Source organism: Camelus bactrianus, chromosome 13 (assembly GCF_048773025.1).
Source record: "Camelus bactrianus isolate YW-2024 breed Bactrian camel chromosome 13, ASM4877302v1, whole genome shotgun sequence".
NCBI lineage: Eukaryota > Metazoa > Chordata > Mammalia > Artiodactyla > Camelidae > Camelus > Camelus bactrianus.
The window spans coordinates 41,600,097-41,613,422 of NC_133551.1; the positions used below are offsets into that span (position 1 = coordinate 41,600,097).

The 13,326-nt window shown below is 46.3% G+C and overlaps 1 protein-coding gene across 6 annotated transcripts in view; it reads right to left on the reverse strand.

Annotated features, from left to right (window-relative positions):
* The window catches only part of SHISAL2A (shisa like 2A), a 46,963-nt gene that overhangs the window by 20,917 nt on the left and 12,720 nt on the right, over nt 1-13,326 (reverse strand). For 2 of the 6 annotated variants that reach the window (XM_074376479.1, XM_010951837.3), the window contains exon 3: nt 9,323-9,589. The exons of 2 other annotated variants lie outside the window; for them this stretch is intronic. In XM_074376479.1, coding sequence (XP_074232580.1) covers nt 9,486-9,589 — 104 coding nt within the window. In that variant the 3' untranslated portion in view covers nt 9,323-9,485. Of the gene's footprint in view, nt 1-26; nt 3,869-5,040; nt 6,511-9,322; nt 9,590-13,326 lie in introns of those variants that run through there. 2 more of the 6 variants (XM_074376481.1, XM_074376478.1) reach the window with 2 other exon arrangements.

Genomic DNA, 13,326 nt, shown 5'->3' on the forward strand with positions numbered 1-13,326 from the left:
TGAAATAGAGGCTGTGTGACAGAGCAGACTATGGTGATGGTGGTGATGGTGGTGGTGGTAGTGATGACAGTGAGGATGGTGATGATGATCTGTCTGCATAGCAGTCAGTCTCTTGGAATAAACTACAAGTGTACATGTATCCAGGAAGTTTGGGGACAGCTCCAAAGTCATAGGGCATATGAACAAATTTTTGAAAGCCTTCCCCATGGCTGAGCTCTTACTGAGGAGGAAAGGGGAATTAATCTTTGCAGACTACCCACATCCATTTGTTTCTTCCCTTCCTATGAGGCGGGTGTTAGTGTACCCACTTAGTAGCTGGGTGACCAGTAAATAAACCCTTCAGAGACTCAGCCTCTTCATCTGTAAAAGGTAATATTACCTGACTCAAGATTGCTGAAGGCTGTAGTGGACGTTGATTGCTTTTGGCTGCCCAGCATCCAAATACTTTGCCTATTTGGAGGAATTTCAAGCTATGTGGAAGCTGAAGGGGGCAGCAACTCTTCCCCTAACCCCTGTGGGTCTGGAGTGGGCTAAGTTGGTGCCCTAACTAGGCTTTGAGTCTGGTGGGAGTTAGAGGGGGTGAGGACAGCAAGAGATTACTTCAGGAGGAGGCTTCAGTGGGGACAAGTGAGCAGCAAGGGGCTGTGTGGCTTGAGGTGGGGTCTGTCCTAAACAGTTCCTGTGGTAGGACTTTGGCTGTTCTTACCTGCACCTGATCCACATCTAGCTTTCCAGTCTCCCTCTCATTCCAGTGAGCCATCCAGTAGCCTTCCACTAAAGCTTTTCTTTGTTTCCTTTTGCCAGAGATGGTTTCAGTTGTTTGCAAATGAGAATCTTGACTGGTATGGAGTTAACTATATAATATTCCAGATGCAGTACCCAGCATGTAGTAAGCACTCAAAAAACTACACACACACACACACACACACACATACACACACACAAAGGTTCAGAGAGGTGAAATAACCTACCTGAGGTCACACAGCAAGGCCGTGGTGCTGGTATGGGACTGATAATGAACATCTTGGTGGTACAGTGTATTTATATATCACTTTACATCACACATTATTGTTGAAGAGTTTAGTATTGATACTCTGGTTCAAAAGCCTCAAAACACCCTGTGAGGCCCACAGGACCAGAATACTCTCTTTGGACAGAGAGGAAGGTACTAGCTCAGTGTAATCCTGTAAACAGTAGTGGCCTGGAAGCCAGGTCTCAAGTTTGCAGCCCAGGACTGGTGCTCTAGTGGTGTCCACACATGTGAGCTCACGTGCATATATGCTGCTGCATCCTGTGAAGCAGCCCCATCTGAATACTTGGATACCTGTTACGTTAGCAGCCTCAGGTAAGTCAGCAGCTGCCTGTGAGCCTAGGAGGGAGGGAACACCAGGTACCAGAACCTGCAGAAAGGAATGCTTCTTTAGCCACTAAGCCGACCTGGGGTGTGAGGGAATAAGGGTGCTTGGGATACAGGATGGGGGTGGGGAGGTGGAGTCACCCCAAGCTGGGCTTACTAATCAAGGGAGGTTTTGATTCCTGCAGTGTTGCCAAAGAGGCTTAATTGGACCTAATGGGAGAAAATGTGTGATGAATATGAATAATACAGGCAACGAGGCCCCAGCAAAATGTGGCTGGAGGAAGGGTGATGAACTGAGGACAAGTCGGGTAGGAATTAGGCTATGGCTTCACGGGTGAGCCCAGGTGGTGGACAGCAGGGACAGCTGTTCTGCCCCAGGGGCCTGGGACCATATTACTGACCCGGGTCTCCTTCCTGCCCTGGCCTTCAAAGACCTTGCCTTCATATTTGCATGGAATCAGAGAATGTTAGACTCACAAGGTTCTAGGATTAGAATCAGGCTCAGGATTCTAGAATCATAGGCCTTTAACAACACATACGTTAATAATAGAAATTTCCAGACTCTAACCATTTGACATTGGAGTCTCTTGGGAAAAAATTTAGGAGCCTTTTCTCCCACCATCTTTTAATGACAATAAATAACATCTGTTGAGCATATCGCACCCTCCAGAGTCCTTTTATATCAGAACAGCCATTACACTGGAGCGGGTGGTATTCTACCTTCAAGTTAAGTAATGTGCAGAAGATCAAAATGAGCCAGTTGGGACTGGAACCCAGCTTTCCAGAATAAATCCCATTTTTCATATGCCAAAGTTTTGATACCCTTGTCTCCAAGAGTTGTAGAAACATTTTTAACTACTTGGTATAATGTGTCCAAATTTTTAGATGTTTGTTGTGTAAATTCTGCACGGCTGTGTACCATTTTTCTTAATGCATTCTGGCATACCACAGTGCTCTAAAATATGAGTATCTTTGTTGCATCAGCATAATCAGGGCTGGTACATTCTGGGATAGCTTTTTGGCAGGTTTTATCATCCAGTACTATTTTCAGTGAACAAAGGACTTAAACAACATATCCAAGAATAGATTTAAAGGCACTAATGCAAAGATTGAACTTCAAGTCACTCTAGGTTTAGTCAGAACATATTCTGATCTTCACAGAATAAAAAATTAAACTACCGAAAATGCAGAAAGAAGAAAAAGAGGATAAATAAACCTCCTGGATAGGAGCACACAAGGCCACACAGAGGGTGGCTGTGGTGAGGAAGTACCTCGTGGAGGAAAGCTGTGTTTATGATTCTGCCAGTAACGTGGGGCAAATCCTAGCCTTCCTCTGGGTCTCAGTTTCCTCCCCGATTTTAAGTAGGGATAATAATTCCTGTCCTGCGAAAGTTCGGGAGTTTATCAGTCCTGGAGGAGATCTGCAGCCACGGGAGAAACAGTTAAAGGAGAGGATGAAGGGGGAGGGGTGCGGAACAGCAGGGAGCTACGAGGGGCTTACGGTCTCCATGGTAACTCGCGGCAGCCAGGAGAGGAGGCGGGGTTTGGGAACCCGGAGCTAGAGGTTTGGAAAATGAAGGGTTCACAAAGAAAGCTCCCTCCTCCCTGGAGAAAGGCCTCCTTGAAGACAGAGCTCTGTACTAGAACAGCCCTCTCTGCAGAGTGCACTGTGTTTCTTGCCCCATGTTACAGACGGGGAGGACAGGCCCAGAGAGGTGGAGTGTTGCCAGCAAGTCATTGGTAGGCAGGCATTGGAACCCAGCTGTCCTGACCTCTGATCAGCACTCTTCTTTGAATGCTGTTTCTCTGAGCCTTGGTCTCCCCATCTGTACAATGAGACAGTTGAAAGGAGTAGATTCCCCAGGGCCCTTCGAGCTCCCACAATGTTTGATCAAACTATTAGCACGTGCACCAGAGGTGGTGAATACTAAGATGAAGATCATGCTGTCAGAGAGGCATGGGTGTTGTCTGATTTGTCACTGGGTCCCCACAGCCAACACATGGGGAGACACAGAAGAGACATTTGGTATTGGTGGAATGAATATGTATGCAAACACACACATTCTTTTGTTCCACAAGGTTTAAAGAGCACCGGTTATGTGCTAGGTACTGTGATAGTTCAGAGAAGGGCTCACTCTCGTGAGGGCTGAAGCCTTGCTGGAGGAGGAAGCCCTGGATGAGAGAAAGGGGTGCCAAGAGGGCACAGGTGATGGGGAGGACTCTCGTGCCTTGAGCTGCCTTGCACTATGCACTGCATTCATGTCCTGGGGTTCCCAGCCAGCATGATTTCTCTCCATCTCCAGACTCCAGAAAGATTTCATTCTTAAGGCTCCTGCTGGGCAGCGAGGCAGGCAGCTGGGCCAAGACCTTTTCTTGGAAAAGCTCGAAAAGTTTTGTTGAAGGAGAGGGTGGCCCCCCGTTTTCTTCTAGCAGGACCCGCTTTGTTTTGCGTTTTCTTTCCCAGCTGTCTTATAGGAGGGAAGGTGTGTTGAGGTCATTCCTCTTCCTCACCTGGTATGGCAAAAACAGCACTGAACTGGGAGTCAGAGACCTAGATTCACATTCTGACTCTACCTCCAGCTCAATGTGTGGCCTTGGGCACGTTGTTTTCCTTCCCTGGTCTTACTTGGCTAAAAAATATATATATATATGGGGGTTGTGATCTTCATAGTGGTGCAGTGAGAATCAAATGGGAAAATGGTTATGAACGCCTTCCTGCCTCCTCACCAAAGGCAGATTTATCATTTACTGTGATCCAAACATTTTACAAACATTATCAATAACCTGAACAACAATTCTGCAGTGTTGTTATTTGTCATTTAACATATGAGGAAACTCAGGCTCAGAGGAGTGAAGAAATTTGCCCAAGGCCACACAGCTAGGAAGCCACAGAGCCAAGATCCACACCCCAAGTCTTTATGACCAAAGTATAACTCCAACAGCAGATCCCTTGGAATCTTCATTCCTTCACCAGATAACATTTACGGAGCATAAATAATGAGCTAGGTGGCAGCTGGGATAGATTAATGAGATACTATCAATCAGGGTGTCAGGAGGAAATGGAAGGCATTTCTCAAACTGGGTAATTTGAGAAGAGTTGAATAAAGGGATTATGCAATACAGGGACAAGGAATAGGGCAGTACTCCAGGGCAGGTAATGTTAGGGCAGTAGTTACTACCCTTAGGCCTAAAGGAGTAAGGGAGAGAGCAGTTACTGGAATCGAGAGTCAAAGAGGGCTGCTGTAAGGGCAGCCTGGCAGGAGCTATGTCCTTGGTATAGAGATGCAGCCAGTCCAAGATGTAACTTCAGAGAGGAAGCTAGGGGAATTTATACTCTGCTGAGACTTTAGTTGGCAAAACCCTACCAGAATCCAAAGGGCACAGTAGCCTCTTGATGTAAACCATGCAAATCATCTTCCCAAGATACAGAGCAAGGTCAAGAAGGGAAGAGAGTGGGTCTGGAGTGGCAAACAGAAGCTATTCGGTCCAAAGATGTTTCTTTCCCCTAAGGAGGAGCTCACTAACAAATGGAGAAAACAGGTATATTCACAATTGTAATGAAATATGTGAAAAGACCTGTATCGGTAATCTATTGCTGTGTTAACAAACTACCCTAAAACATGTGGTTTAAAACAATAACCATTTATTTGCTAATGAATCTGTGGATTGGCACTTTGGGCTGGGCTTCGCTGTTGGTTCTTCCATTGATCTCACCTGGGGTCACTCAGTAGTTGCAGTCATCTGGTAGCTCAGCTGGGATCTAGTTGGCCTCAGGGCCTCAGTGGAGACCTCATGTATGTTGTATGTGGTCTTATCTGCCAGCAGGCCCGCCCAGCCTTCCTTATGTACACTGCATTCCAAGGGGTGAGGGAGGGAGCTTCAAGGTCTTTTGAGGCCTAGACTCAAAACAGCACAATGTCACTTCTGCCACTTGCTCTTTGTCCAAGCAAGTACAAGTTAGCACAGAAACAAAGGATGGAAAAACACTTTCTACTGCTTGATGGGAGGGGTGGCAAAGTTACATTGCACTAATGTAATGCCATGTATGAGGTTTGTATAACCTATCTTAGTAGTAAGCCATCTCTCAACTGATGAATGAGTAAGGAAATCATAGCATTTTCCACACTATTGCAATTGTGTATTTAACCTCTTAGTCTTCTTCCAATAGCCTGAGAGCTAACTGGACATAGACCAGGAAGAGCAGTGTCCCAAATGGCATCTTCTATCCCTAAGCGTTTGTCACAGTGCTGGACCCATAGTACATCCTCAGTCAACACTCCCTGAATAGACCAGACACTCTGGGTGGCCTTGATCCCATGAGATATGTAGAAGGTATGGAGCCATTCACACCCTTGTGAGTGCTCCACACACGAGAGCCTCCCAGATCTCCAGGACAGAGCAAGGCCCTTTGCTCTCCTGGACTCTGGCCTTCACTTGCCTGTGCTCTGCCTTGAGCTAACTGGACATAGACCAGGAAGAGAAATGTCCCAAATGGCAGTGCAATGGCCTCCTCCTGACAAGAAGAGAGATGTCCAGGACTTTCCTTGTGGGCACATGAGCCATCACTGTCCGTCAGACTTCTGACATTTTGGGAACCAAAGGGGCAGGTGTTCAATAGGTCCCCAAAGCAGAGCTCCTGGGTGCCAGTTTCACTTCAGTGTCATTAAGAACATAAGAAAGAACAAGCTATCACATGAGGTGCCAAGTTCCCTTTAGTGCTTTAAACCCTTTCCCATGGCTCCCCCTTGCCCACAGGATAAAGCCCAAGCCCTTTGATATGGCAGAGGCTTCAGGATTTAGCCTGTCTACCCTCCAGCTTCATCTCTCTTTCCCCACCTTGACTATAGTGTCCACCAGACTGAGCTACTGATTGTTCCTTGAAATCATCATATGCTCTCTCTTAACTCTGGATTTTTGTGTATTGGTTCCCCTACTTTGAATACTGTTATCCATCTTGTATCGTAAATCCCCTTTAACCTGTCAGTAGGTCCTTCAAGACTTAATTCAGGCATCACTTCCTCCAAAAAGCCTTCTCTGAAGCCCTTGGCCAGCTTAAGGATCTCCTGTAGACACCATAGCCATGGGCTCCTTGACGACAGGGACTGGGACTTCATTCAGCCCAGATATGGGCAGAGAATCATTGTCAATCAATGCTGAAAGAGCAAACAAACATGCGAGTTTGAGGAGAGGCTGGAAAACCACCCGACAGCAGCACTATAAAGGCGAGTGGAAGGTTCTAATATTTCTAAGATCTAAGATTCAACACTTCCCTAATTCTTGGCCCAAGATTCAGGCTTGGGCTCCACTCCATCAGGAGCCTGTTCCCCAGCTAGCCATCTTTACCCCATGCCCTCTGAATGTTTTGTTCTCAGGCAGGCACACAAACACATGTTCTGAACATAACAAGGAAAGCAATTTACAAGAAATAATTGCTGGTCGATGTGTGCTTGGGAGCAGCGGTGAGCTCAGACTATTTCTGTCTGTGCGTCAGCCCACCCAGCTTCCTTCCTTCTCAGCTGCTCTGGGGAAGGGGGTTCCTGACACACAGGTTGGGCAGTTTGTTTTCAACCCAGGACTGAGGCAAGCCAGCCCCAGGGTGAGCCAGCCCTGAGGATTGATTGAATTCAAAAGGGAGAAACTGAATAAGGACGATGGGGAGGAGCTTTATGGGGACTGGGACGTGCAGGTCAGCAAAGGCAGCACACAGTCTATTTTCCACCTGTCTCTACCGCACCCACACACAGGCTCCTGCTGGGGAAATTCTCCCAGGCCTCAGGGTCCTGCTCTCGTGAGGTCTCCTCCTAACCTCCCCAGCTCTGAGTCCTCTTTGTTCTTCCCAGCCAGTTGTGCTCAAAGTGTGGGCCCAGACCAGCAGCAGCAGCATCACCTGGAACTAGTTAGAAATGCAAATTCTGGGGACTTAACTCCAGACCTACCCGGTCAGACCCTTTGAGGGCAGAGTGAGGGGGGCCTAGCAATCTGTGTTTTAAACAAGCTGATTCTCATGTAGGCTGAAGTTTGAGAACTACAACCTTGGGCCAACGATGACCACTTGAGTTCTTAGAATTTACTGATCATCTCCTAACAGACCATGAGCAGCCTAAAGGTAAGGAAGGGCATTAAAGGATTCTTCCCTGTAACCTGCCAGAAGGCCAGCACAGAAAGTGTGCAGAGAAAAATTGAATTTTACTGATGGGGATACCAAGGAGAGAGACAAGATCTGTCCTATGAAAGGTCACATAGAACATCAGTGACTAAGCCTCCCGCCTGTCACCCATTCCCACCACACACGTACCCTACGTGCTCTCTCTTCAACAAATAACTTGCAGTTCCTGGGCTGTGCTAGGCTCTTTCTCACTGTTTTGAACAGGTTGTACTCTGGCCATAATTTCTTCTGACCCTGTCTCACCTAGAAACTTTGACTCATCTTTGGTGATTCAGCTCCGACATCACTTATTCCTCCTTCAAGCTGCAGGAAGGGCCACCATTGGGCCCACTGTTCTTTTGCGTGCCTACCTCATCCTCCGTATGAACCCCTTGAGGGCAGGAGATGTGGCTGATTTCCTCTTGTTTCTGGTAATCTGCATGGTCCTGGCACAGAACAGCCACCACTGAATGTACAATTAGTGGACAAAGGTGTGGTATTTAGACTGCTGAAAATAGCACACACACACACAAGACCACAAATAAAGCAAGACCAGAACCAAGGTCTCTTGATTTGCAGCCCAGTGCCCTTCTGAGGGTGATTCACCCTGCCTTGCCACCCATCGTGTGCCCTTGGCTGTTTCAGGGCCCATCCGCAGATACCTAACAGTGACCATTTCACTGTTGCCAAACCCAGCAGAAACATCAAGAACTGCCTTCAGTGACTACTGAGCTTCCCCGACTTTTGGCTTACAGTCCTAAGGCAAAGCCTAAAGCCATTGCCAACATAAAGACAAGGAGAACAGCTGGGAGAGGGGTGGCAGGCAGCATCCTGCCTGAAGATTCCTTTGCTATCATTCATAATATTTTTTAAAAACCCAATAATGAAAGCTAACACAATTCTTTCTGTTTGCCAACAGTGTTCTAAGTACTTTGCATGGACTAAGTAATTTAATCCTCCCCAAATCCTGCGAGGTAGATATTACTAGTATCCCTGCTTGTACAGATGATGAGGCACGAATGTTACCCAGCAAGCAAGGGCAGGGACAGGATTTGAACCAGGCACTTGGCTCTAGAGTCCCTGCTCTTAATCACTATGTTATACTGAAAAACACCCATCTGTAATTTTTAAAAGGTCTCTGTAGCACTTGCATGTTTAGAAAGAGAGAGTTCTTATCCATTATCTCATTGGACACTCACCATAACCCTGTAAGGGAACTGAGGCTCAGGGAGACTAAGGGACTTTATCAAGGCCACACAGGGCCAGGAAGTGGCCGGGTCCACACTGTGGGGCGTGTATTCCATCTGTTAACCATCCATTCCCTCACTCATTCATTCACCTGAGAAACTGAATGATACTAAACACGGCTGGGCCCTGTGTATGTACTCTACACTCCCACTCATTCTGTTCCTTGGAAGGGGCTCACTCCAGGAGTGGCACAGAGCTGCTGGAGAGGCAGGAGTCACCAGCCTCTGGGTGCTGGTCATCTTCCCTGGGTTTCCTAAGTACATCAGCTCTGTGGCAGGAAGACCAAGTCAGAATTCTCTGACTCTCCAGGTTGTTATGTGAGGGGCTCCTCTGCGTCTCCACAGGCTCTGAACTTCTTCCTGGTTGCATAGAGCTGTTATGACCATCTCACTGGGGACCCGTGTCTAAACTCCCTTTGGCCCACAGTAGGCCAGGCAGAGCACTATAGCTGGGTCCACAGCAGGACCTGAGTGGGTTTGCTAGGAAAAGCCCTCGTTTATCCTGCTAGGCTCCAAAGTCCCTTTGGTTATCCCCACCCCCACCTTTTACCAAAAAGAGACTCCAGAAGAGGATAGTGTAGAGACACTTTATTGGATGTCATGGGGCTGGGTCTAGACTGGGGACAGGAGCCTCCTCAGGGCTGCCTGGAATGTCACTGGCAGTCACTGCAGCCATGAAGCAGTGCTGGAGGAGGTGTTTGGGGTCCACAGCCTGCTCTTCATTGCAGTCCAGCCATCAGTTCAGGAAAGGGTGAGTCTGCCCGAGAGGGCTCACTCCTGGCACCTCCATAGAAATGCCCATATTCCCACTTTGGCAGTCAGGGGGAACCTCCTCGGGGTCTGGAAAACAGCAAGCCGAGGGCATGGGGCTTCCTCCTGCAGCCCTTCCTCTCCATCAGGATCACATACACTGGCTAACTTCCCTGAGTGCTTACCTTGGGCAGGACTGTGCTCAGAGTCTTTAATGCATCATTCATTTAACAAATATTCATCAACAGTATACCATATCATGAACTAGGAGCTGTAAGCATTTCTCATGAACTTGAAGTTTAGTAGGGAAGATAGACAATAAACAATTGTTAGGAATATGAAGACTGCACCTTCACCATAAATCTATGCAGTAGGTACTATTAAAAATCATTTTATAAATGAGGATACAGGCTTACTACACAGCTAGCCTACAGGGAAGTGCTGGAAATTTTAGCTGAAATATATTATTCTCTGCTTTAAGAATAGATTCCATGAGTCTTCATCTGCTACTTCATCCTCTCCTCCTCTTGTATATCTGAGCTTGAAAGGAACCTCACTTGGCCTTATTATTTCCCACTTCCCATTCATGACTTCTGCTTCTGCAGCTTACTTGGTTTCTGCCTCCCCAACAGAACTTAAAACTTTTTGTCACTAAATCCCATGGTCACTTATGAATCCTTGTCTCCCTTGACTTATTGGGAGCATTTGGCACAATTGAGCATTCCTGCCTTTTTAGATAAGTGATCAAGGCAGAAATGTGAGTCAACTCTCACACCTTCTCCCTCAACCCCTTTCCAAAGTCAAGCAATTCAACAGGTCCTGTTGATTCCACCAAATCACCATCTGCTGTATCCACCTATTCCCTCCATCCTCCAGGCCACCACACTAGGTCAGGCTTTCATTTTTTCCTGCCCAGACCCCTGGAACAGCCTCCAGCTGGGTCCCCTCCAGTCCATCTTCCAGGCTGTAGCCAGAGAGATCTTTCTAAGGTCAAGTGAGTCCATGTACTGTTCTTTCTCAAAAGCCGTCAATGTCTTCCCACTACCTGTGATTCTTGAGGTGGTATTCAAGGTTCTTCATAAACCAGCCCCATTCCTTCTCTTTAGCTTTGTTACTACTGCACTTTCCTCAGTTACTCTGTGTTTTACTACATCAAAATTTCACTGTTCCCTAAATGGGTCCATTCCTTCACATCTCTGGGTCTTTGCATCTCTGGGTCTCTGGGTGCTTCTGCTTGATACAACATTTTATACCTTTTTTATTCAGAAAACTCCTATGCTTTAAGACCCATCGATGGAAGATACCCAGGAAAAATGGTGCCTCTGAAACCAAGGGAAGAGAGAATTTCAAGAAGGAAGTTGTATTGGACATAGGAGTTGTCTACACAATACCCATTCCACCTCTTCTCACCCAGTAATGGCAATTATATTTGGGTGGGATGGGCCCCATCCCAGCTCCAAGAGTGGGGCCTATTAATCTGAGCCCATCAGATAATTCTGTTCCTTTGCTACAGGGATGGGCAAGCAGTGCACAGCATTTCCCTGGATACAGTGTTGGTTTCGGGCACATGACTTGAGGCGGTCCAATCAGAATAGAGCTCAGGTCTCTTTCTCTTCCTGGCTAGGTGGGAACAAAAAGCACACAGTCCCAGGGACTGCTGGCAGCCGGCTTACTACTATGGTGAAAATCAGTCTGAGAAGAAAGCCAATACAAGATAGACGGCAGAGCTTAGAGAATCTCAGAGGATGGAGCCACAAGTCTGAGGACATTGTGAGCTTCTATTCAAACCATTCCTTCTAGCTCACTCTACTTTTGGACTTCTCACCTACACAGCCAATACATTTCCTTTTTTGTTTTGTTTTGTACTTTCTATTTTTAAATAAATTGACTCACAAGAAGTTACAAAAATGGTACAGAGAGTTCTGCTGTTCCCTTCACCTCGCTTTCCCCGATGATAACATCTTACACAACCATGGAGTAATTTCAAAACTAGGAGACTGACATGGATACAGTACGACTAACTAAACTACAGATCCTAATCAATTTGGGAACCTGTGGGGTGGATGCTAAAATGTTACCTCTGAGACGTGATGGCTGCTGTGTTTCATTCAATTGGGAGTAAAGAAAGGCCATCATTCTCTTGCTCCCCAGACTCTGTATAATTCTGTTAATGTAACCTGAGATTCTACTCACCATTTTTTTTTTTTTTTTTTTTGGGCAAACACATCACAGTGTTGCTTCATACGGAGCTCGTGGACCCATCATGTCTTTTGCACATGATTCTCTTCCCCGGATCCCAGGGATTCCCTCACATGTGTATCCCAGGGCCTTCCATTCTACAATCCTAGTCTTCTAGGGAAACCAGCAGAATAGTCAGTGGTCCACCTCTTGAATACACATATTTCTGCCTCTTCCTCTGACTAATATGTAATGAAAGTTATTAAAGTCTCTCAGTGGTGCCTGAAGCCTGGGGCAAGGGATTCCATCTTATAAAGGTGCTAGCCAAGAGGCACGTGGGAGAGGAGAAAGCCTAAATGCAAGTACAAAAAGTTCAATTTTCAAGTTACAATAAGAAGATTCATGTTTGGCTAAAACGTGCTGGTACAACAATCTTCTCTGAGTCTCCTAACAATGCTCTGAAGTGGGTGTTATTATTCCACGTTATAGATAAGTAACTGAGGCCCGGACAGAGAAAGTCAACATTGACACAGCTATTACGTATGGGATCCAGGATACACTTTCCATTCTGCTTGATTCCAAAGCTTAGACTCTTTCCACAGGGCAAGCATAGCCTTAGTATAGGTGAGGAACTATGCTAGGTGCTGGGATACAAAAGCATTTAAGACATGGTTCCCATCTTTGAGATATTAACAGACTCTTTGAGGAGACTAATATGTAAAAATCTAAATGCCTTATAATAAAAAAAATGTTAAAAGCCCTACAATGTATCAGAGATTAATTAGCTCCTATGTAGGCATCACCCCTAGTTTTTACAGCTTTCTTGGTATTACTGTACACATTTTACAGAGTAAATTGAGGCCCAGAGATAAGTGACTTGCCTAAGGCCACACAATGAGAGTGACAAAGCCAGGATTAGAGCCAGGTTCTCTGACATCCCAGCCCAGGGTTGTGCCTTCTCACCTTTCTCCAGGGATCTTTTGGCCAGTTGCCTGAGGTCTTAGCCTGTCATGAACAGCTAGGAAAGTGGTTCTCACATTGGAGATGAGTCAAGAGTGACTCATCACTAAGGCTTGTTGGGTCATAGCTACCACCTCCCCAAGTGCAGTTAATTAAAAAGCAGTGGGGGCTGAGGAAATGAAACCCTTCCTGGAAGATGAGAGGGGCCGCCGCAAGGAAGGATCTCTGGCCCAGGAGGCAAAGGCTTGGCCAATTGGCTGGGTGACTGTGGACACATAATTGTCCCTTTCTGGGCCTCAGCTCCCCATCTATACAATGAAAATATCAGACTTGATTTCTAGGAACCCTATGAGTCAGTGAGAATGGCTGATTAACCATCTCCCCATCAACACTTTTCAGAAGAGGATGAGAACTTTTGTCTTTAATTTCCCTCATTTTTTAATCTCTTATTAAGCGTACTTAGGTTGAAATATCAACTCCATACTTATTCATCTCATCTGAAAAATAGGATTGATAATAACCACCTGGTAGGGTAGTTGAACAGTTTAAATGGGATAATATGTTTAAAGGCCATAGTGTAGTGCCTAGCACAAAAGTAGGAACTTGGTCGGCCTTCTCACCGAGTTCCTCACAAAGTACCAGAGTAAGAAAGTTATGGTCTTTGTGGCATCCCAAGTTTGGAGGATGGG